Source organism: Phodopus roborovskii, unplaced genomic scaffold, assembly GCF_943737965.1.
Source record: "Phodopus roborovskii unplaced genomic scaffold, PHOROB, whole genome shotgun sequence".
Classification (NCBI taxonomy): Eukaryota; Metazoa; Chordata; class Mammalia; order Rodentia; family Cricetidae; genus Phodopus; species Phodopus roborovskii.
The window spans coordinates 2,888,698-2,912,060 of NW_026126576.1; the positions used below are offsets into that span (position 1 = coordinate 2,888,698).

The window sequence follows — 23,363 nt, forward strand, 5'->3', positions numbered from 1 at the left end:
CTTCTCGCCTATCAGCAACCCTACCAATTGTGCTGATCTGGGGCCATTTGGAGTCTGAACTCAAAAACACAGTGTGTCCCAAGATTGAAAACCAAGCATAAATCAGCTGATCCACAACCTGACAGATTTGGGTAACAACAAACAAAGACCCAAACATTACCCAACAAAGCAAAGGCCCAAAAAAACACCACAACATGCCTGATCCAGATACCAGTTCTGATCACAAAACTACAAATGTGAGTGACCAAGACTACATGCCTCCTCCAGAAACCAGCACCCTACTCCACTACCCTCTGAGAAGAGAAATGTAGCTGACACACAAGACAAGGTCTTCAACCTAGCAATTATAAATATGTCTACTTGAAAGGGATATCCATAAATAACAGAGGGCACAAAAACACAGAGCCAAATAAAATGGTGAAAATAATATAAGATACAAAAATAGAATTTAATTTAAAAATGGGATGCTAAAGAAAAGCAAAACTAAAATTAAAGTCAAAACTAAAAGCTCAGGAAGTCAAACAAAGAGCTCAAAGGAATGCCACACCCACAAATTGGATGAAGTGAAAATAGAGCCAGGAGTATCTTCAAAACTTTTATTCTATTTAAGGTATATGGGTGTTCTGACTGCATGAATGCCTGCGCCCATGGAGGTCAAAAGGTGGTTTCAGATCTGGAACAGGAGTTGCTGTTTTGAGCTGATATGTGGATTCTGAGAATCGAACTCAGGTCCTGGTCGGTGCCTTTAACTACTGAGCCATCTCTGCAGCCCTGTGTTCATTTTAGGAGACATGTTTCCTTTAGCCAAAGAACCTGCAGCCACTTTACATCACTAATTTAGCTTGTCTTATCAGTGATTTGTCTTTTGTTTAATAGAACAATTTCTTTATTAATATTTTGGGGATTTCACATCGCGTGCCCCAAATCTGTTCATTTTCCAGTTCCCCTTTTTCCACCCTTCACCCTTGCAGCATCCCTCCAAAAAGAAAGTTAAAACCAAACCCAAAACCCCTCTTTGGTCTTCCACCTTTCCCACCTCTCCAACATCTCTTAGTTCATCCTGATGGCATTGGGAGCCACAGGGCGTCAGTCACACAGGATACCCTTTTGTCCAATCAGCCTTACTTGCAAGTGTTCAAAGCCTCTGGTTTCTGGTACAGCATCATCACTAAACTCTCACTTAAACTCTCAGATATCCCAGGTTGCTGGAATCATGGAGATCCCATGGGTATCATTCCATAGGACCAGTACTTCTACATACTCCGGCAGGTTATAGATGGGGTAAATGTTAGGGTAGGCCAAACTAAGGCCATGGATGTGGGCCTGGGTGGCAGCTGAGCTGGTGAGGTGGGGCACTTGGCACTGTCTACCTCAGATGAGAGGTAAAGCCAGCTCCTCTATGGCCATGCCATCAGGGCCAATTCTCCCGTGCCTGTGGTAAAGAGGTGGGGCCACTTCTCCAAAGTGGGGGGTGGGCAGTTCTCCCATGCCCAGGACATTGGGGTCAGCACTCTTGCTGCAGTATCCAGCAAGGAGCAGGACTAGCTCTCTCAGCACAGCTCTCAGATTTCATCACGCATGCTTCTTATGGCCCTCTGTAATGACATGGGCCACAGATAACAACACAGACCCCTGTTGGATCATGACCCCAGACCCAGACATGACCCTTAGCATCAACTTGGACATCACTGTTACTTCAGGTGGCAGTATAGGCTACCCAAGTTAGCATAGCCCCCAAGGCAGTGTGGCCCTCAGACACCAACACGGCCCTAGGTGGCAGCCCAGATAGTAAGCATTATGGCCTTTGGTGGTAACATAGGCCATGGATTTCACCATCGATCCTGGCTGCAGTAGTACCACAAACCCAGACAGGGCCCTTGGCAGCAGTCCAGGTGCAGACAGCACCATGATCCAGAATGGCAAGCAGGCTCCCCACATCAGCCTGCCCCTTGCTGCCTTTACCTCCTCAGTTCTCCCTCTGACCACAGCACACGAATCACCCACTTCTCCCTCATTTCTCCACTGCACATTTGCTCATCAAAATGACACCCACCTGCCGGGTGCTGCAAGGTGACACAGGTTGGTCTGTGGATGTCTTTAGTCAAGCTCAGGCCTTGAGGACCCAGGCTAACCTGTGGGTGGCTTCCATCCACCTGAGCCAAATGGTATCAGGTGGGTCTGTGGATGTCTTCCTGCCAACCCAGCCTCAGTACTTTGTAATTGCAATTGTTGAATTTACATCCTCAGTTAAGTTTATTCCTCGATGTTTCATATTTTGTCACTGTATTAGTCAGGGTCCTCTAGAGTAACAGAACTTATGGAATGAATGTCCCACCCCTCTGTGTGAGTGTATAAGTGTGTGTGTGTGTGTGTGTGTGTGTGTATGAATTAGGGATTTATTAGAATATAGGTAGATAGATAGAAAATATAAAGAATGATTTATTAGAATGACTTACAGTATAGCTAATCCAAAAATGGCTGGCTATGAATGGAAAATCTCAGCTGATTTTCAGTATATCCTGGTATCCCAAAGAAGTATGGACTTGCTAGCAAGGTGTTCTAATTAGAGTTTCTATTGCTGTGGAGGCACACCATGATCAAAGCAACTCCTATAAAGGAAAATATTAATTAGAGCTGGTTTACAGTTTCAGAGATTTAGTCCATGGTAGAAAGTATGGCGGCATGCAGACAGATATGGTGCTGGAGAAGTTCTACATCTGGGTCTGAGGCAGCAGAAAATGAACTGCATTCCACACTGGATATGGCTTGAGCATTGGAGACCTCAAAGCCTACCCCCACAGTGACACAGTGACAGTGGCCTCCAACAAGGCCATACCTCCCAGTAGTGCCACTCCCTATGGGTCAAGCATTCAAACACACGAGTCTACGGGGGCCATATTTACTCAAACCACCAACACAAGATGAGAGCAAGCAAGCAAAGAGCAAAAGCTTCCTTCTTCCAGATCCTTACATAGGTTTCCAGCAGAAGATGTGGCTCAGATTAGAAGTGGGCTGCCCCACCCCACCCATCCCCCCCACCCACCACCCACCCCTACCCCTGCTCAAAAGATCTGGATTATAGGTGTATGTTCCCAAATCAAATTCCAGATTAGAAGTAGATCCACCTACTGCAGATTAAGCAAAATTCCCTCCCAAGTATGCCCTTCTTAATTTCTGGGTTTTAGTTCATTTCAGATGTAGTCATGATGACAACCATGAATAACCATCACAGTCGCTATAGCCAAGAGGACTGTTTTCATGGTTTCTTTCTAAGAACAGCTAGTCATTAATGATATTCAGACAATTTACTGATCCTTGTGCTTTTAGTTTGCAGACTGTTACCATACTGAATTTCTTTAATGAGTCCAATATTCCATTGAAGAATAGGAAGATTAATTTTTTTTCCTGCACACAAAATCTTTTATAATGTTTTGGTTTTTCTTTTTTCAAGACATCCTGGACCAGGATTCCCTCAAACTTAGAGATTTGCCTGCTTCTGCCTTCTAAGTGCTAGGATTAAAGACATGGTCACCACTGCTGGCAATACACAGAATCTTAGCATCTCCAAACATCCAAAATATATAAAGAACACTAAATATTCAGTAGTAAGGAAATATGCAGCCCAGGTAAACACAACTAAAGATTTGGATTCTTCACCCAAAAGATATACAAATGGTCAACAGCACATGCTAAAATGTTGATAATCATTGCTTATAGAGAAATTCACATTAGAATATATATACTCTCATAATGGGATGCCAGTTTACAAGTTAAAATACTCATCATATCAAATGTTTGTTATGGTGTAGAATAACTCAGACATTTATAACACAATACAACACAACATAACTCAATACAAAATAATACATGTTGAGATTTTTTTTAATATACATACAATACTGGTAGGAATCTAAAACACAAAGTAACAAAATCACTTTGGAAAAACATTTTGTAAGGTTTTTTTTTTTTTTGGTAGTTTAAATGTCACGGTGGGCTATATTACTTCCCCTCGCTGACTCCCTATGGAGTCACTATCTTCCTCCTAGCATTTTCAGATGCACAGTATACAACTGCTACTGCTGGTGGTCCTGATGTCTACTCTTGTCTAATCTCAGCTTCGTGCACAGTCGTCCTTTCCGCATCCCTCTTTCGCACTTACTCCCCACCCTTTGGTAACACCCTTTGTATTCTTAGCTTCTATGCTATCTGTCTTGTTATCTTCCACATTTGTAAAATCTGTCCTTTGAATCTAAGATTTAAAACTTGGCATGCAAGTGTTGTGACGTGCAGGTATTTTCTTCCAGTCCATGGTGGGTGTTTCTTTTCCTGGCTGAAATAGTGCCTTTCAGAGAGCAGAAGTCTTTGTTTGAATCAAGTCACATCCATCACTCATTTTGATGTTTGTTGTTTTAATGTTACGTGCAGTAATACCTCTCTGTTTAACCCAGTCTCACCCAGACTTTTTTTTTTTGCCATATTTTCTTCTCCTTTTATTGTTTAATGCTTTATGTTTAGATTGAAGCCACATTATACATTCATCTTTATGTAATGTATAAAGTATAGATAGCAGTGATTTTATCCATGAGTATCTCATTTCTCTGTACAGTCTTCTGAAGAGGTTATATCTTTCCTGCACTGAATTGTTTTTACATTAAGAACAACATATGCCTTTATGCCCTCATCATACTTTCTGGCTAACAAGCAAGTCATAACTCTTAAACAAGTGGTGCTTGGTATCAGGATATATAGTTCAAGGGTAGGACTACTTGCCTACTGTGCATGACCAGCAGAAAGAAAGAGCGGGGAAGGGAGAGGGGTGAGAGTCAGAGATGGAAGTTTGGTTCCAGAATTATAATGGGGTGAATGTTAATTCTTCATATTAAATTTGAGAGAAGTTTTTGGGTGTGGTGGCCCATACCTTTAAACCCAGCACTCAGGAGGTAGAGGCAGGAGTTGTTTTTTTTTTTTTTTGTTTGTTTGTTTGTTTGTTTTTTTATTCCTGGTACACTACTTTGGGAATTTCCTTTTCTTGAGTACTACATTACTCCTGGTGCCTGGCTCCCTTATTATTCCCATCATCCCTCCCTCATTTACTTCTTCTTTCCATTCTCTATTCTCTGTTATACATTTGAAACATTCCTAATACTGTCCCTTCAGGTTTCAGAAGCTTTTCTTCTGTGGTGTATATGCTGGTGCATTTTTTTTTTTATCTTAGTCATAGTTTACATATGTAGACATACACCCTGAGTCTTGTTTTACACATTCTCTATATCAACTTTTTCTAGCATGTGAAACAGCTATGAAAACTTACTATTATCTTCTATTATTATTTTTAATTTTCACAGATATTTGTTGTGTGTGTCTGTGTGTGCGCGTGCATGCAAGTGCATCTGCCAGAATGCATGTGTGACAGTCATAGGACAACTTACAGGAGTTGGTTCTCTCTTTCCACCATGTGTGTCCTGGGGGATTTAACACACTTTGGCAAGCTCAGTGGGAAGCACTCTTACTTACTGAGCCATCTTACCAGTCATCGGCATCAGCATCATTAGTAGTAGTACCATTAATCATTACTGAGACAATATTATCCTGTATAGGCCAGGTTGGGTTTGAGCTCACCTTGTGGCTGGATGCAGCAAAATCTTCAACTTCATGAAAAACTTGGTTATGCCTCTTTATTTGCCACTTATTGTTGTAAGATGAACAATTTAGCATTTGTAGTGCCATCTGCTTGTATTATATTTATTGATTTAGTTTCTAAGTACTTTAAAATTTTATTATGATTGCATTTGAATCAGGGTCGTTGTTTTCTAAACTAATCATCACGTAAGAAACTGTAATATTTTGCTTTTGTTTTCATGTGAGTTGCAGTGCTGAAGATTAAACTTGGGACCTTTTATATGTGTTAGGCAAATGCTATACCATTGAGCTGTAGTCCAGGCTCAAAAAATGTAATTTTATGACATTTATTCTTTACATTCTAAGGCTTATTCTTTTAAATATGTACCTACATTGAAGAATGTTTCACATATGCCTAAAAATGAGTGCTTTTATCTGATACATTTTTACCTTTCATACAAATTTATTTCATTGAGTTAACATACAGATAATTTATTCAAATGTTTCTTATTTATAGTAATTTTTTCCTCATTCTCATGCAGAGAGAAGCATGATATACTCACCCATAGTGTTTACTTATGTCTCTCTCTTAAACCTATATTGCAATTTACATTTTAACTATTTATACTTACATATGCTTTATCTCTTATTCTTCTTTGAGGTTTCTAACATTTGTCTGTCCACTGAGAATTTTTATACAATTCTTCCTGATTTTCATACCAAAATGGTTGCACTGTTTTACTTTGATTCATATTTTCTTATTATTTCCAAACTTTGTATACTTTTGTTTGCATGCTTTGCTTCTTATTTAAAAATACATATTGATAAAACTTACTCATTTTTTTAAACTCAATTAAGAGGCTCTGTCTTTTCATTTCTAAATTTAGCTTGTTTATGTTTACTATGAAACCATCATGCTAAGACTTAATCTTTGCCAGGTGGTGATGGCACAGACCTTTAATCCCAGTACTCAGCCCAGGGCAGAGGCAGGTGGATCTCTGTGAGTTTGAGTCCAGCCTGGTCTACAGAGTGAGTTCTAGGGCAGCCAGTACTAGAACAACAACAAAACAAACAAAAAAGATTTGATCTTGCTCTCGTGTTTCCTTTTCTTTGCATATTTTATGTCATCATTTGTCCTATACTGCCCTTGTTTCATTAAAATTTACTTAAATCACAAAACTTCTATAAATTCCTTCTGATTGTAAAACACTGTATATTGTCCTAAATAATAAAGCTGCTTCCACTCATTCTCTCTTTTTGCTGAACTCTCTGATTTAAGCCCATCCTTCCACACTTATTATACCAAAATTTTATTCTTGTTTAAGACTGTATATTATTTTGTATACAATACAATACTTACCTTCTGTCAAATCTAATTGTCTCCAGGACTGGTTTTCCTTTTTATTAGAGTGCACACGCTGTGTTGTTTAGAAGGTCTCTGGAAGTTTTATGTGTTGAAAACTTTTCATACTGATGTTACACAGACATGTTAGCTATTTGTCTTTCACAAATATCCTACTCTAGAGATATTTTTCCCCCTCAGAAACTGTGTCCCTATGATAATTGCTAAGTTGAGTAGCAAAGTGGATTCTGGGGAGAAGACGTTGCCTAGCAAGGATTGGGATGGGGTTCAGTGCTTGGCCCCCTAACATTATAGCCACCTGCTGGATCATGCTTTCCACTTCTCCACATGCTCAAATGAATTTTCAAGACGTCTGCTTGGGCTTCTACTGTGGATGCTAGTGTTTTCTACAATTAGAATTCCTTAGCTGTGATTTTCTATTAGAGACCGAAGAGGAAGAGGAGGAAGAAGAAGATAGAATGAATGATCATCTGAAGCTGCCTCTTCCTAAATGGACCATGCCAGGGTTTTAGACTCATATGTTACTCCCTTTCGGTTTCTAGGCTCATATTCACTTCTGGTGCTCTCCGGAAAGGAATCCACAAAAACTCTTTGTATGGCATGTCTCACTTTTGAGTCCAAGGATCCCTATTGAGTTTTCTCAAATCTTCTTTCTAGGACCTCAAAGTATCACCTGCTAATTAGAGTCCTTTCTGGACCAAACTTTCTTATTCTCTGGGTTGACTTTGAGAAAACTAGCTGGGGTAATTTTGGTTTTAGAATTTTTGAATACTTATTTGGTGTCTCTATTATCTATGCCTGCAGGAGTACTCTTTAAATTATTTGTAAGATCCAGTTATTTGGTGGGTGTTACGAGCAGCTTTTCCTCACCAGTCTGGCCCCACCACCGAGCCAGCCCCAAATAACACACAGAGACACTGTATTAGATATAAAGCTGTTGGTCAGTTACTAGTTTCTTATTGGCTAGCTCTGTCTTAAATATTAACCCATTTCTATTAATCTAAGTATTTCCACGTGGTTTTATTTTACCGGAAAGAGGGCCCAGCGTTCTACTCTCTCCATCCTCCATGTTGAATCTCCTCCCTACTTCCTCCTCTCTCTTCCAAGGAGACTAGTCCCGCCTATCTTGCTTTCCTATTGGCCAACAGTGCTTTATTCATTAACCAATATGAGAAACATATTTACAGAATGACATCTCCCATCAGGTGGGCAAGATGGCTCAGCAGGTAAAGATGCTTACTGCTGAGTCTGATGACCCAAGTTTGATCTCTAGGACCTACATGGTGGAAAAAAGAAGGCCAGTCCTCTGACTTCCATACTTGTGCCATAGTATAAACATCCTATCTTCCAGCACTCATATACCCATGCATTAAATAAATATGTATAATATAATATAATAGCTAGCCATCTAATCTGCAGTGCTCTCTCTGCACCAAGAGGTCCTTCTGCTGTTGGTCAAGCTCCCTTTCTGCTTCTCTCCTCAGACAAGCACAGAATAGACTCTGCTGGGGACTCTGAGGTGCTGTTCACAGCCCCTCCTTTCCCAAACAGAAGCTAAGCCCAGGATCCTCAGAGGCATAAGTGGACGATGATGCCGAATTCCAAATCAAACATCATCTATCTTAAACAAAACTCTGATGTATTAACCCAAAAACTTAAAACAATACAAAACATACAATACATTGCTGTCTTTGGAAACTATATCCAAGTTATATATTTTTCTGCTCACTCCCTCTTTTTATTTACTTTGTCTTTGCTGCCAAGATGGCTGATTATCATTAACTGGATATGGTCTCAGGTTTCGGCATGGACAGAAACACCGTGATGGTTAGGTTCCCATTGTAAGTCTGAATACCTTTTCCTGACACCAACGTAGAATACACTTTCTCCAAGTTAAAGGGGTTGCCCAGGAGAAGACCCACCACAATCTAATTTCTTCTAGACACAATCCATAGTGCATAAAAATTAATCAAGTTCTACCCTAACTTGCTTTATTCATAATATTTAATGGTCATGTAATAGGAGTTTTTATTCAGCAGTTAAAGTTCATCAGTGCAGGTTTTACATGAAGATAGGTATTATACTGATGGTTTAATTACACACCTTTTTGCACACCAAAGGAAATAGCTTAGGAAGATTTTTATAATTAAGGGAGGGCTTCTGGGAGAGAGTGAACCTATGGTGAACTGAGATTTTCAAAAATGTTTATTTTTTAAATTAGTGACTCTTTGAAAACATCCAGCCCCAGACATGATTCCTGACATTAGGAGTTGTTTACATATACACACAGTGTGCATGCGTTCTGCCCTGGAAACACAGTTTGCTAGTTCTTACATTACAAATGAGTATGTTTTATAAACTCCATACTAAGTAGCTACAACAAATTGTTTCCCAGAGCCTACCATGAGAGGCACGTTCTCTAAGCACAGCAGTCTTAAGTTCATTAAGCAAGGCACCTGGGGTTGAGCCAAAAAGATTCCTCTGGATGTCCAAATTTGTGTAAAATCACAATGGAATGCAGGCAACTCAGTTTCTCCTGCTATGTTCAGTTTTAATGGAACAAGGATTTAAAAAAAAAAATTAACTATTTGTGTTATTGAAACCAAAGTATAATTTACTCCTTCCCCAAACATATGCCTGTGCACATCCAGCCTCAGCCTGTTGCTAAACAGGCTCCCTTTCAGCCACCTGCTCACCCTTCCAGGCTAGATGGTTGAAAGGCATCTTGGGTGAAAAGTTTAAATGGGTGTGTTAGCATGCCCTTCTACCTATGTGCTACTATAGTCTTCTCACATTGGAAAATGGCCGTTCTGGTTTTGCAGTTCATCATTGCTAGTATCCCAGTCAGCACTGAATCTCACCAGCTGTCTTCAGACTACAGTGCCTCTTGCTAACCTTCAGTTCTTTAGCCTTCTCTACTCCAGCCACCACCACCATCCCTCAACTTTGGCATTTGCATCCCCCACATTTTCAATGCAGCAGCCAGAGGAATCCTCTAGAGCCAAGTTCTCCAATGGCTTTCATTTCACTAAGACAAAAAGGCCACTGAACTGTAGGACCCTCTATTCCCCTACTTTGACCCTCTTCCCAGGTCTCCTTGTTCCAGCATCAGGGTTTTGCACCTGTTTCTTCTGCTCTGGAATGCTGTGGTCACAGGTACCCATTCAGCTTGCTTCCTTCAGAGCTTCATTGGAGAGTCACCTGGTCTCTGTGGTCTTTGCCATAGCTACCCCTCAGCCAGTTCGTTCCCTATCTTGGTGCTTTCTAGATCATTCCTTGCCTTCTTGTTCTGCCACCAACTTATCACCAATCTAATGTTTCCTGTTTCTCCTGTCTAGAAAAGAAGACTTGGGAGAAAATGGGATTGTCCTTTCTCTTTAGTTAGCTATTGATCCCCCCCAGAACCTATCACTGTAGTAAGTAGGCTCTCACTATGACTATATGGTGAATTGAATTTTTTTTTAGCTCTAAGGTGCAATTAAATCATAGTAACTTGAGTGTGGTGATATTTTGTTTATAAGCTAACAAATAAAGCGTGCCTGAAGATCAGAGTTCAAAGCCAGCCACATTAATTAGCCATTGAGGCCAGGTAGTGGTGGCCACACCTTTAATTCCAGTATTTGGGATACAGAAGCAGATGGACATCTGTGAGTTCAAGACCACCTTGAGCTACATGAGAGCGAATCAGACTAAAAGAGAAACAGAGCTCATACCTTTCTTCCCAGCACTTGGGATGACATGCCTTTCACCCTAACTCTAGAGAAGAACATAAGGCAGGAGGAAACAGGAGCTCAGTGAAGTTTGAGGTTCAGTGGAGACAGATGTAGTCTGGAGAGGCAAACTGAGGACAGGATCACCCTTTTGGTCTGATCATTGGTAGAGGTGAGAACTCTGTAGTGGCTGGCTGCTTTGCTTCTCTGATCTTCAACCTTTAACCCCTATACCTATCTTTGCATTTTTATAACTAAGACTTATTAGAATTCATTCTACACTTGAGGACTAGGAGTATTTTGTTCAATGCTGTGAATTCAAGACAATACCTAGAATTACATTTCCTCAGAGGTGGGTGATAACTGTCTTGGCCTTCTTAGCTGTACTTCCTTTAAAAGGTGCTATTTTCACCCCTTCAATATGATTGTTTCTCTGCACAAGATGAGTCTGACAAGAGTATTTCTCATGAGCTTGAGTAACCAGAGGACACCTCTCTCTCTTATTGTGGATCACTGTAACTGGCTGAGTCAAGAATGACTAACCCAGGCTGTGTAGTTCTACCCTGGGTTGTTAGGACAGTGATACTCACTTGGGCTTGTAGAATACAGTACTGGAAGTGCTCATCTTTTTAGTGTAGAATGTTGCACAGCAGTATTGAGTGGCATGGGCAACAACTGGACAGTGGCATCACCTCAGTGGGTGCTTTTGCCAGATGTGGAACCAAGCTATGTGTTTTTGCTCAGATAGACATCAGCCTAGAGAGTTGCATAGAGAAGGAAGTAGTGGGCCTGTGTCAGATAGTCAGCATACTTTCTATCTTTTTTTTTTTTGACATGAACATTTGAGATCATAAAGACATGTTATGAAAAGAACACTCTTTTTGGAGAGCTTTGTGCAAATATGTGACCCTCTTCCTCTCTTTAGCTGTAATCCTGGATAAGGCCCCCTCTGTCTCATGAAGCCTCAAGCCAAATTCCCTCTGCTCAAGAAATGAGAGAAATGCTATAAAATCTCTCCAAGTCATTTTCCAGTGACCTGGGCCAACTGTCCCTTTTTGGTATCTTGCATCATGTCAGATTTTGTTAAAGCACAAAATACTCATTTTGTTTCTGCTGTAGCCTCAAAGAGCGCTTTTCTTAGTCCTGGCATCAATGTGTCTCACCACACATGTTATCTGCAGGTGAGAGAATGGTGATTCAGAGCATGAACTCAGTGTTCTCTATGGTCCTCTCTCATGAAGCCATGATAACAAGTGGTCCCCCCCCTCTGTGTTAGTCAAACACCAAGGTGCCCAGAAGTCCTCTTACTTCAGGCCCTATGATTATATAGACTTCCTTTTAGATTCCTGAACTCAGAGGGGCCCCTCCTACTTTAAGATCTTAATAATTGAGACTCTTGCTGTGTGACTCCCATACAGGACTGTGCGATGACCAGAGACAGAAACCAGTACAAACTGACATACACTGATACAGTTTGAGAGAGGACTTCTGAAACAAGCATGGTGTTCTGCTAGACACTGGAGAGGGGAAGCCGGTGTCTAACCCTTGGCAGTGGCCTAGGTAAGACCTCATATACAAGCACTGATTTCACTTTTTCTCAATACTCAATCCCAGTTTGGAGAACACCCTGTGTGGCCTTTACACATAAACACTACTTTATTAAATCACTATCATTCTTTAATAATCTGGGAAATTTTTATTGAGACCTAAACGAGTATAAATAACCTGCCAAAAGTTACGGAGTCATCCAAAGTCCAAGGGACCAAGTTCCATGTGTCAGGACCTAGGTCCGTGCCCCTCTCTTACACTCAGCCTTCTTCACTTTCTAACCGGCACACTCATTTTGCAAATGAATGACATATAGGAATGTTCTCTCACTGTGGGATTCTGGGTATACATGATTGCAGGCAAGGTCTTTGGCCTTGCACATACTCCTTAACAACACAAGCAATGTCTCTGTAACACGGAGAGGTGATGAGCCCAACAGAAACTGTAAAGAAGCAAGGGAGGGGTGGCAGGAGAGACAGTGGGCAGTGTGGGTACTAGTGATATTGTGTGGTCAACAAAGGCTTCTAGTCTGTGATGTGGCATGGTGGGAGAGGCAGGGAACGGATGCATGAGCCACGGGAAGACGACACTGCTTGAAATGACTTTTGAGACTTGAGGCAGCACACAGCCAGCCTGGTTAGATCAGGAAGGCCATTGTGGCCAAAAAGAAAGCATAGAGCCATGGTTCTCAACCTGTGGGTCGCCACCCTTTTGGAAAGTAGAAGGACCCTTTCACAGGGGTTGCCTAAGACCATTGGAAGACACGGATATTTACATTATGGTTCATAACAGTAGCAAAATTACAGTTTTAAAGTAGCAGCAAAAACAACTTTATGGCTGGTGTCATCACAACATTAGGAACTATATAAGGAGTTGCAGCATTAGCAAGGTTGAGAAACACTGTGTAAAGCATGAGGGCAAGGATCGTAACTCAGCCTTGCCTCTACTCTCCCCCTCCAGAGAAATGACAGAGCCAGCTTGTCCATTGCACCCAGCACTGCAAACATGGAGAGTGTGCTTGTTCACTCCAGTGACAACTTTACTCAGAGTCTTTCTAGCTTAGCGCCGGCTGATCCCTGCCCTGGGATTCATTTCCTCTCATACTCCTGGCCCTTGAATTCCCTTTGATTTGGACTCTCCCTTCCTTCTTGCCATCTGACCTAAGCTTAGACATCCTTGGGGTTTTAATTAAACAGTGTGCATTCTGGAAGGCCTCGCCAGCAGTCCCCAGTGGAGTCAAGTGGTTTTCCTGTATTTTGAAACTCTGTGTCTCATTAGTACTTAGCACACTGTCACACAAACTAATGTCCCTGGTCACTTCCATATGAACAGTCCGGGACCATGAGATCAAGAGCTTTTTATTTGTCTTACTCCCCAGCTGATCTCCAGTGCTGGCTTTGGGTGTGTTATGAATGCTTCCAGCTAGATGGGCAGGTTTGTGATGGCTGTTGGGTGGAAACATGCAGGTTAGTGGCCTGTTTCAAAGAGACCATGTTATAGCAGGAGGATTCTAAGGTGATCTTAATATTGGGGAGATACAGAGTAGCACACAAACTCTCTTTGCTGCAGCTCCCTTTAAGAAAATTCCCCAAAAAGGGGATGTTATTAAATTTTGAGAACAATATAATGGGAAAGAATTCTTGTCATCTGTTAGTGAAATGTCCTGAATTCATAGGAAGAGGAAGTTGAGGACAAAAGAGATAAAAGATCTTGTCAAACCACATTGTACCTTATGGTCAGAGCTCTGAGGGGAGTGTGGCTGGCACAGTCTCCTGTGAGGATTACAGGAACCAAGTAAATTCTCTAAAGTTCCCAAGGTAAACAAGTCATGCAGATCCAATGAAAGATGATGAATTCCTGGATTAGACACACACAAGGCTTCCTTCCAATCTCCTTGGTAGGTGTTATTTTGTCTATGGTATCCTAAGGTAGCAAGCTTGAATCAAAAGTAAATTATTAGTAAACATTTGCAATTGAGCAACAAATTATTTCCCAGCACTCAGCTCCTTCCTTCAGACACACACTTAAAATTTGTAAAGACTCTATTCTGAAAGAATGCTTGAACCTCTCCCTAAATCATAACATGGGTAAACTTACTGAAATATTTTTACAATTTTATTAGAGGTTTTAATTCACTGCTTTATCTATCTCTGTTAGACTGTAAAATAGCTTTAAATATTCAAGTGGTAATTAATGAATCTTTTATGTTGCAAATCAAACATTTTTCAACTATGTGCTACTACAGGAGCAAGGAGGCAGGTTCTGGGGAAGGACCCTTTCTCCCTCATCTGTGCTGCTGACTGCCATTTATGTGATATTGGGGAGTCAGTCACATTTGCTTTCTCTGCCCTGTGGGTTAATACTCAGTGTGGACATTGTCTGTTGTCTTTCTGTAGGTCAAGATTTCTTGACATGTTGCTTGCCAGAGACATTCCCAGCTAAATGGAAAGTCTTTGGATATGGAATTTTTGCTTGAGTGCAAAATAATAAAAAGCATGTGTATTTTTTTTAAAGGATCAGTTTAATGGCAAATGAGCAGTGGCTTAGATTAATATTCTATTACAGTAAAAACTTATATTTAATAAATTTTCTCTATTCACTTTCCCTTCCCCCTGAATCTCACATATTTTTCTAAGTGGCATGCCAACATAAAGAAAGTATATATGATACATTTGATTTATGTTAAGTCAATAGCGTGTGCAAGCCATTTAAAATTGCATTTTAAGTGTAGAAATATAACCCCAAAGAAACACATACAGTACCATACATTGAAAAGGGTTAGATGTGTTAGCCTGCTGGAGGCTGACATCTCTTCTAAATATTATTCTATTTAGAAGATATTTTTGAAATGTGGTGTTGTGTATCAACTTGCAGTAAAGCAAGCCCGAAGTCCTGCAGTTTCACTTGGAATAAGAAAGTGAGTGGGTATCAAAACCTCCACAAAACAAAACAATTTCCCATGCCTTTGCCTGTCACTAATGAGAAATGAGTGGGTGAGAAGCTACCAAAAAGGCTCACAAAAGGAGTGACAAATTCCACAACAGAACCAGTGACGGCCACCTCGTGTTTTTCTAGGGCCCTAATTAATACCCGACTTGGTGACATTTATGTATCAGAGCAAGAAGCTAAACAGGAAACAATTTATGTCACCTAAAGCTTTTTAACAAATCGATACAACTATTTGTAATTGCTTGTTTCATGTGATTAAAAGTGCCAGACCTGATCTTCGCCCATGGATTTGTGGTCAACTTGACCTGTGCTTCTGCTGAGGGGGGGGGGTGGGGAAGAGGGAGAGAGAGAAAGAGAGAGAGAGAGAGAGAGAGAGAGAGAGAGATGATCAGCACAGACTTCCATCAAATAATCCATATTGCTAACATTTCTGGAATTTTAATGTAGTTACAATTTATAGCTGATCAAATGTGGTTACCTAAATTGCTGTTGGTAGTAGACAGTTTAACTGTCTATATTAATTACAATATAATTTAATGTTTGACTACCACCACTTGTGTTGGTCATTTTTACAGCTCAAGTACTTATCTGCCTTATGACGAACCATTTTAGCATTTTCAATGGAAACGTGCTAAAATGATGAGTGATAAAAATGTCACGGGCTGGTAAATAATGATCATCTCTTTAGCTGAAATTAATTCTTTAAAGGCCGGTTACCTTCAATTAACATTATAACTCACACCTTGTCCTTCTCCTAACCTGCCATCTTGGTTTGAGGCTGGGGAGCAGAGGTGACTGTTGGTAGCTTCAGATGGGTAATATACATATTTGATATTAAGCCTCCAATATGGTTGTACTAATCAAAGTGGGAATAAAATAGTATAGGGATGCAGTGTGTGTGTGTGTGTGTGTATGGTGTTAAAAAAAAAATAAGTGCTGTAGAATGATTTTTGTTGTCGTTTGAGCCAGCTTTTCTCTGTGTAGCTTTGGATGTCCCGGAACTCCTCTGTAGACCAGGCTGGCCTCAAACTTACCTACATTCACCTGCTTCTCTCTGCCTGGTGAGTGCTGGGATTAAAGGCGTGCACCATTACTGCCCGGCTGAGTGATGGTTTTGTAATTCACACATTATTTTTCAGTTATGCCAGCAGTTTTGCATTTAATTTTCTTCTGACATGAATTCTGTCTTAAACTGCTCATCAGTCTAAACTAGAGCCTTAAATGAAGATTTGAGACCCAGCTCTAATTTGAGTAAGAGATACTTTGACCCAACTACAATGAAAAGCTAAATTGTCATTACTCATTTACACATAAATATGCGCACTACTGAAGAAGCCAACCTAATAAAAAAGGCTAGTTGCATTGTTTATCCATTTTCACTCAGAGGTTTATGTCACAGCTCCCTGTGCTGTTTTATAGAGAGAGCTTATGCTCTTTATATAAAAGGTCCCTGTTTAATAGAAGGAGCTGTTTTGGATTAGCTGCCTTATGAGAGGAGCAAGCTTGAGATGTATTTTTAAAGAGTATGCCTACTATGGAGTGGTTCCTGAAATGCAACTTAAAAGATGGTGTGTATGGGCCAGTTGAACCTGCACTACAGCCTCTCATACTTGCAGCACGAGTCCTGGGGTGTTTTAGTAGGAATGTGTGTGCACAGCTAATAGTATACCCTGTGAGCAACATCTGTGCTTAAGCCTAGCAATTAAAGGGATTTCAGTTAACCCTGATATTATATTCTTAGCAGCCAGGTGAGAATTAAAGGTTCAAATGTTTTGCTAATTATTAGACAAGGGTGCTTGCAGACTGGCAGAGCAATCAATGAGAAGAGGATACTGATTCCTATCTTAGTAGCAATATCTACTTGTTTAAAATAAAAAGGAGACAGGTATGGAGGCACAGATGTAGAACCCTAACATTTGAGAGGCTGAGGCAGGAGGATTGCTGCAAATTTAAAGTAGGTTGCCTGATTTTCCTAGGGGAATTCGAAACCAGTCTGGACTACATAGTGAGATCCCCATCTCAAAATGAAAACAAACGACGAGGGGAAAAAAAAAAAACATAATAACCACTCCAAACAAAATCATTCTGTTATAGCAAATGGGAGATTCATAAGCAACTGATCTTTCCCCCAAACAGGCAGGCACACTGTGCTGGGAAAGGCCCCTGTAAGACATCTCAAAGCCTTACTGATGTGCTTGGAATTATAATGGTTCTTGTGATGCTGTGGCCTGGCCACTCACAGGGTTTTTTTGTTTGGTTGGTTTTGGTTTTGGTTTGTGAGACAGGGTCTATGTGGCTCTGGCTGTCCTGGAACTATGTAGACTAGATTGGCCTCAAACTCACAGAGGTCAGCCTGCCTCTGCCTCCCCAGTGCTAGGATTAAAGATGTGCACCACCACTTGTGTGTAGCTTTGTAGTGTTTCTTTCAGCATATTGCCGGTGAGATTTGTGTTAAAAGAAATGGTTTCATTCATCAGACCTTAGAATATGTATGATGGCATGAAGCAAAGGAGAGAAAGCACATTTTTCTACACGTGTATAATTAAAAACCATCTCCACAGATGGTTTCCTAGGACCCAGGGTTCTCTCTCCAGCTCTGCTGTGTTCTCTGTGTGGTTAACACAGCACACTTTTGATAAGAGTATTTTTATAAGATCATTTGTTTTAATCTAAGCATTTATCATTATATGCAAAAGCTTTCCTGATGAGAATACTGTAGATGGTGCATGGTTTTGACGTTAGCATTTTATTTGGATGACCGATCTTGCAGATGTGAAATGTCAATGAATTATTCATGAAATTGCTTTCTTCCAAAATTTTAGTTTGGCTCTTCTTGTCAGTTATTAAGCACTTTGTTTTGTTTTTTTTTTTTTTGGTTTTCCTTATCAACTTTGGTGAAGAAGAGTGTGTGCTCCCTCTGACAGAGCAGGCCCTTCCACCATTCCTCAGAACCTTTCTTCAAACAGCTTCCCTTAGCCAGCTCACCAGGCTGACCCAGAATCTGGCAGCAAGCAGCTGCTGCTAAGAGTCAGCTTGCGGCATGTGCCTGCCACAGGGTCTCAGCAGGTCAGAAGTGGGGGAAAAAACTTAGGCTGTGGCAACTTTGTCTACCAGTGTGAACAACCAGCATTTTTATTGCATTTGAGAACGCTCTCATGTCAGTCAATAGTACTGACTACACAACATTTTTTTTTTATTGTCTGCATCCACAGACATGGAATGATGGAATTACAGTTGATGTCAAGGAATGAGATTCTTTTATGCCTTATCGAAACAAAACAAAACAAAACAATCCTTGTTAGTGGCAGCACATATACAGAGAGCACCACGCTCACAACCCAGACCGCACCATCTCCACCCAGGCTCCTGGGTAGCAGGGACTGCATCAAGTTACAGTGGACCCATGAGACGCCGTTGGAATTGTCCATTTGCTTCTCAGGATAATAAAGTGAAACCAAATTGCAAAACACTTCCAGACTGTCAGGAGGGTATGGCATTGACCAAAAGGTACCAAAAAGATTCGAAGTCATTAGCAGAGTCTGCTTTGTGCCCTTGGAGACAGAGCTCAGCTAGAATGTGGAAAAGAGGAGACTTTCAGTTTGATTTTGTGTGTGATCAAAAAAAGAAGAGCTAGTGATTTACATTACATTTTGGTTCTATTATGTTGTTTATCTTTTAAACCAAGGCTTGCTTTATTATGGCTAATGGGATGCTGGGAATGTCAAGTCAACTGTCTTGTGAAGTGGGGAGGGCACTGGCAGCTAGGTCACCATGTACATAAGTCTTGATGGTTCACCCTTTGCTGCCCCAATACGGCAGCCTAAGTCTTTTCACATGGATAGACCCTAGGGACAACAAGGGTGGGTCCTCACCAGGACTGTGTGTGCCTGACACATGGGCCCACCTCCCTCCTGTTTGCTTGATCCTTACTAAGAAAAAAAAGAAAAGAAAAATTAACAAACTGTCTTTACACCTTGGGACCTTGTAAAATTTTTTTTATACAAAAATTTCAGTATTTTCAACACTTCCCATTATTAATCACTACTTTACTGATAAAACTTTGAAAGTGTGACCCTGGAATTTCATCATGCAAAAATATTGACTGCAGCAGGAGAGAACATCTTTTTTAAACAACTTTTTTTTTTTTTTTTTCTCTTTTCAAACTTAGGACTTAATCAAGAAGGCAGTGGCAGGGTAAACACAAGGAACAGGAATGTATCAAAAACAGATTCACACACACACACATTCACACACACACACACACACACACACACACACACACAATCACACACACACCCCACCCCACAAACCTGTACAAAATGTTTCAATTAATGAGAATAGGAAACAAATTATGTCAACTATGTTACAATTTAAAAGCCAAAAAGGAAAAAAAAAAAAGTGTTCTGGAGTTTCTTCTTTCCTCCTACATGTCAACATGTCACCCAATGTTCGTAAATCAAGGGTAATGAAATAAAATACATGTGCAGCATTGACTGCAAATCCATTACATACAGTAGATTTTTACCCCCAAAGATACTGTGGTTTTCTTCTGTTTTAAAGTATCATTAATAAAATGCAGTTGCACAAAAAGCAAAGATGTTTTGACAAACAGGTATATGCATTTATTCCTCTTTAGGAACAATACCTAAAAAATAAAATAATTAAAAAAAAAAAGAGCTGCCCTTGGCCCTCCCCCACAAAAGACAAAGATTCACACAGACACATCGGGATATATGTACAACCGAATCAACCCCATTCTAAAGAAGCGACCACAATCCTCCCCCCAAGGGACAGAATCAGAACTGTAAAAATCAGAGTGAAGATTGCTTGCTGTAAAGCCTGAGAACTTTTTTTTTCTTTTTCAGTTGGTTCTTCTGCAAGGCTGTGACACCTGCAAAGATATGTAAAATCTAATTTTTCTTTTTCTTTTTTTTTTTTTTTTTTTGCTACAGTCTTTAGACTAAGCATGCAAGACATACGACTAAGTGCAACTGAATGAAATGTATATTTTTAAAATTTTTTAATCATTCCCTAAAGGTTTGAACTGAGGTATGCGTACTAACAGTTCTCATGCTGTTATCTTTACTCATGTCTAGCTACACATGCTGAGAATGAACTAATCTACCAGATTTTTATCCTCTTTTGAATATCTAACCAGCAACCACTCAGTTTAGAAGCACAGGCCCCCTTCCCATGACCCTGCCTGGCTACTGCCTGCACATCATGAAGCTGCCTGGAAAAGTGGGGGGTGGAGGCATGAGTAACCACAGATGCCCCTGAAGGAAGGCAGAGCAAAGCTTCAGAAGTAATTGCCAAAGACGTTCTATTCTAAGCTAATGAGTGGATGGGAATGTTACCTTTTTGTGTGTGTGTGTGTGTGTGTGTGTAAATGAAAAATGCTGACCAAATCATAATCTGAGAAAGGAAAAAGAACAAAAAGCAGAAAGAATCTAGAACTAGAGGATATATATGCCAAGATAAAACAAAACTAATGCAGTGATTACAGCACAGCCTTTAAACAAAAGTGGCATACCAATGTTCTAAAAAAAAAAAAATATTTTTATTCTAGAAGTGGCCTAGTGCAGTCAGACACTTTTCCGTTCTCTCTGAAGTCATCCTAAGTGTCTCCTTGATTTACACACTAATTTCAGCATCATACATTCATTTCTTTTTCTAAGATGGTAACCCATTCTTTCTGTAGGAGCTATAATACTGTTTTCCTGTTCATATTTTTCTTTTCTCTGCAGTAGCCCCATATTTTCTCCTTACAGGAGTTAGTTTTGGTCTCTGTACAAGTACAGGAAAGGAAAGGGAAAAAAATAGAAAAAAGTAAAAAACTTTGGTTCCATTGCCTACTTAGTCTGCTAAATGAACTCTGTTGGAGGGGTAGTTATTTCCCTCCGGTTGGCAAATAGCCTGGACCTCATCATTTGCCTCTGAATCCTTTTGCCTCCTTTGATCAACAATAAGAGGATATTTGGCTTCATCAGATAAAGCATAAAAGAAAATAATTTACCTTTGCGCAATATCTTTGGTAATTTTAGAAATAAAAGGTACAAAGTATATAAATTAAGCTTCGAAAGGCTCTCCAACTAAACCCAAACGAAAGCTACAGCCCTAGATAAATAAACGCCAGGGAAGTGGGTGCAGATGGGGTGTGGAGGGGTTTGAAGGGTATACCAACCTAGAGCCATTGCATTCTGTGGGCCCTTGTTCCAGGAGCCTCCGTCTGCCTACTGTTATCACCTGTTAAGTTTGTGCTACTAGGGTGGTGTGATTCTATCACACTGCAGAGTGAACTGCAGTGCCGACTTTGCACACTGGAAACCCACACATCAGCATCTACTGGGCTCAGTGCTCATTAGCTCCCATAACAAGTTCAAGGTGAAGTCTCATTTGCATTAAAACAGATGAACGCCACCAAGCTGGTCTCAACTGACTGCAAACTCAGCGCTGTCACCATGGTGAGTAAAGTTAGTTAGGGAAGCTGGCTTTCTTTTTGGTCATTTTGCAAACAAAGCAACCCATGCTGGTAAGGACAACAGAGTCTGTGGTCCTGGCCACTTGCTTATAGGGGGGAGAGCCTTCCATGGTCATCGTGCCAGTCTAATTATTAAGGGTTGTTTACTCTTTTCATTGTCTCTCTTGGCTGTGTTTCCTGATGCTGAGAGAGTGTGGCAGCAGTTACTCACAATGGTGGGCACAATGAAAAGATCTCGAACGTTCCCATCCCACCCCAATACTGCTCTGTGAAATGAATCTGCTATGTTCCTAGAGTATGTGCGTGTGTTTCTCTCTCCTTTTCTGTCAACCCTTCTCCTTCGGGCAGGACACCATGTCCCTGTGAGAGGACCTTCAGATGTAAGGTGCAGCCTTTGGGATCTTTTCTCTTTTCTTTCTTTCTTTCTTTTTTTTTTTGAAAAAAGACCAAAATGGAATGTTTTGTTTTGTTTTTGTTATTTTTTTTTTTAAACTTGAGAGAAACGTGGCAATGCCTATAGGAAAATGGAATGAGTGCCGGAAAACTACAGACGAGAAATGACATTCAGCTTTGTATAATAAAAACACCTATTAACATTCATCACAAGGTACAGAAAACGTGAAGCCTCCAAGAGGCCATGGGCCCAAATGGAGGCCTGAGGTCAGAACTTAAAATGGTACAGAAGAAGAAAAGGAAAAAAAAAAAAAAAGAGCAATACATTAAAAAGTTTGGGATAATTATTTTTAACCCCTCCCCCCAATAAACACACAAAGGCCTTCCCCATCCCAACTGGAAGCAAAAACAAAAACAAACAAACAAAAAAGAAAACCAAAGTGAGTGAAGGCAGTGATATCAACATGCAGTGCTGTGCAAATAGGTCGTCCACTGGAATCTGGAATTCGGGCGAAGGCTTGGTCTGCGGCCGGCGCAGGTGCGCGAGCTCAGTCGGGTGTCCTCGGTGGGTGTCGGCCTTGGCAGGACAAAACTGCAGTTCAAAGTCTGCTGCGAAAAGTGAATCCGTTTACCGAATTTACAACACTGATGTTGACTCAAAGAGGAAAATCCCAAGTACCAAACAGGTCCATCCAATGCACAGAGTACAAATCCCTTTTGTCAACAAAAAGTAGAAAAATCAAAAATACTCCCAAATGGGATTCTTGATGGCACTAAGAGTTAACACATTTCAGAGTTGTCAAAATGTAGCGAAAAACCCTCCAGACCGTACAACGAGCGGAGAACGGCTTCACTGCTAACTTCTGACCTGTTTTTTTTTTTTCTTTTCTTTTTTTTAAATTTGTTTTGTTTTGCTTTTTTTCCCAATCTTCGGTCTCGGGGTCGGCCCGCCCAGAGGTTCACTCCATGTCCTCATTTACTGGTTCATCTTCATAATCTCTGTCATGGTCAAAATCTGGACTGTGGTTGGCTGTTGTCACTAAGGACAGAGGCCCTTCTGCTTCCTCGGGGTCAAGGGGTTCCTCTTTGACGTGTACGGGATGCCTATATATAGAGAGAGATAGAGACAGATATGGAGATGGAGATGGGGGGGGGGGAGAAAACAGGCTTAGAGGGGCATCTGGATTGATGTATAGCCGGAGTTGGGGCAACCTAGAAGACGCGTCCTACAGCAATGACACTGTCCTGTAGAGACAGAGTGACCCTGGCCACATGTGTTTTCAAATATAGTGGGAAACTT

At 40.7% G+C, this 23,363-nt stretch overlaps 1 protein-coding gene across 7 annotated transcripts in view; it reads right to left on the minus strand.

The window, feature by feature from the left end:
• Nucleotides 1-22,228: 22,228 nt before the first annotated feature.
• Foxp1 (forkhead box P1) overlaps nt 22,229-23,363 on the minus strand; it is a 228,855-nt gene continuing 227,720 nt past the window's right edge. For all 7 annotated transcript variants that reach the window (XM_051203460.1, XM_051203458.1, XM_051203459.1 and 4 more), the window contains one exon: nt 22,229-23,167. In XM_051203460.1, the coding sequence (XP_051059417.1) occupies nt 23,023-23,167 (145 nt within the window). In that variant the 3' untranslated portion in view covers nt 22,229-23,022. The remainder of the gene's footprint in view (nt 23,168-23,363) is intronic.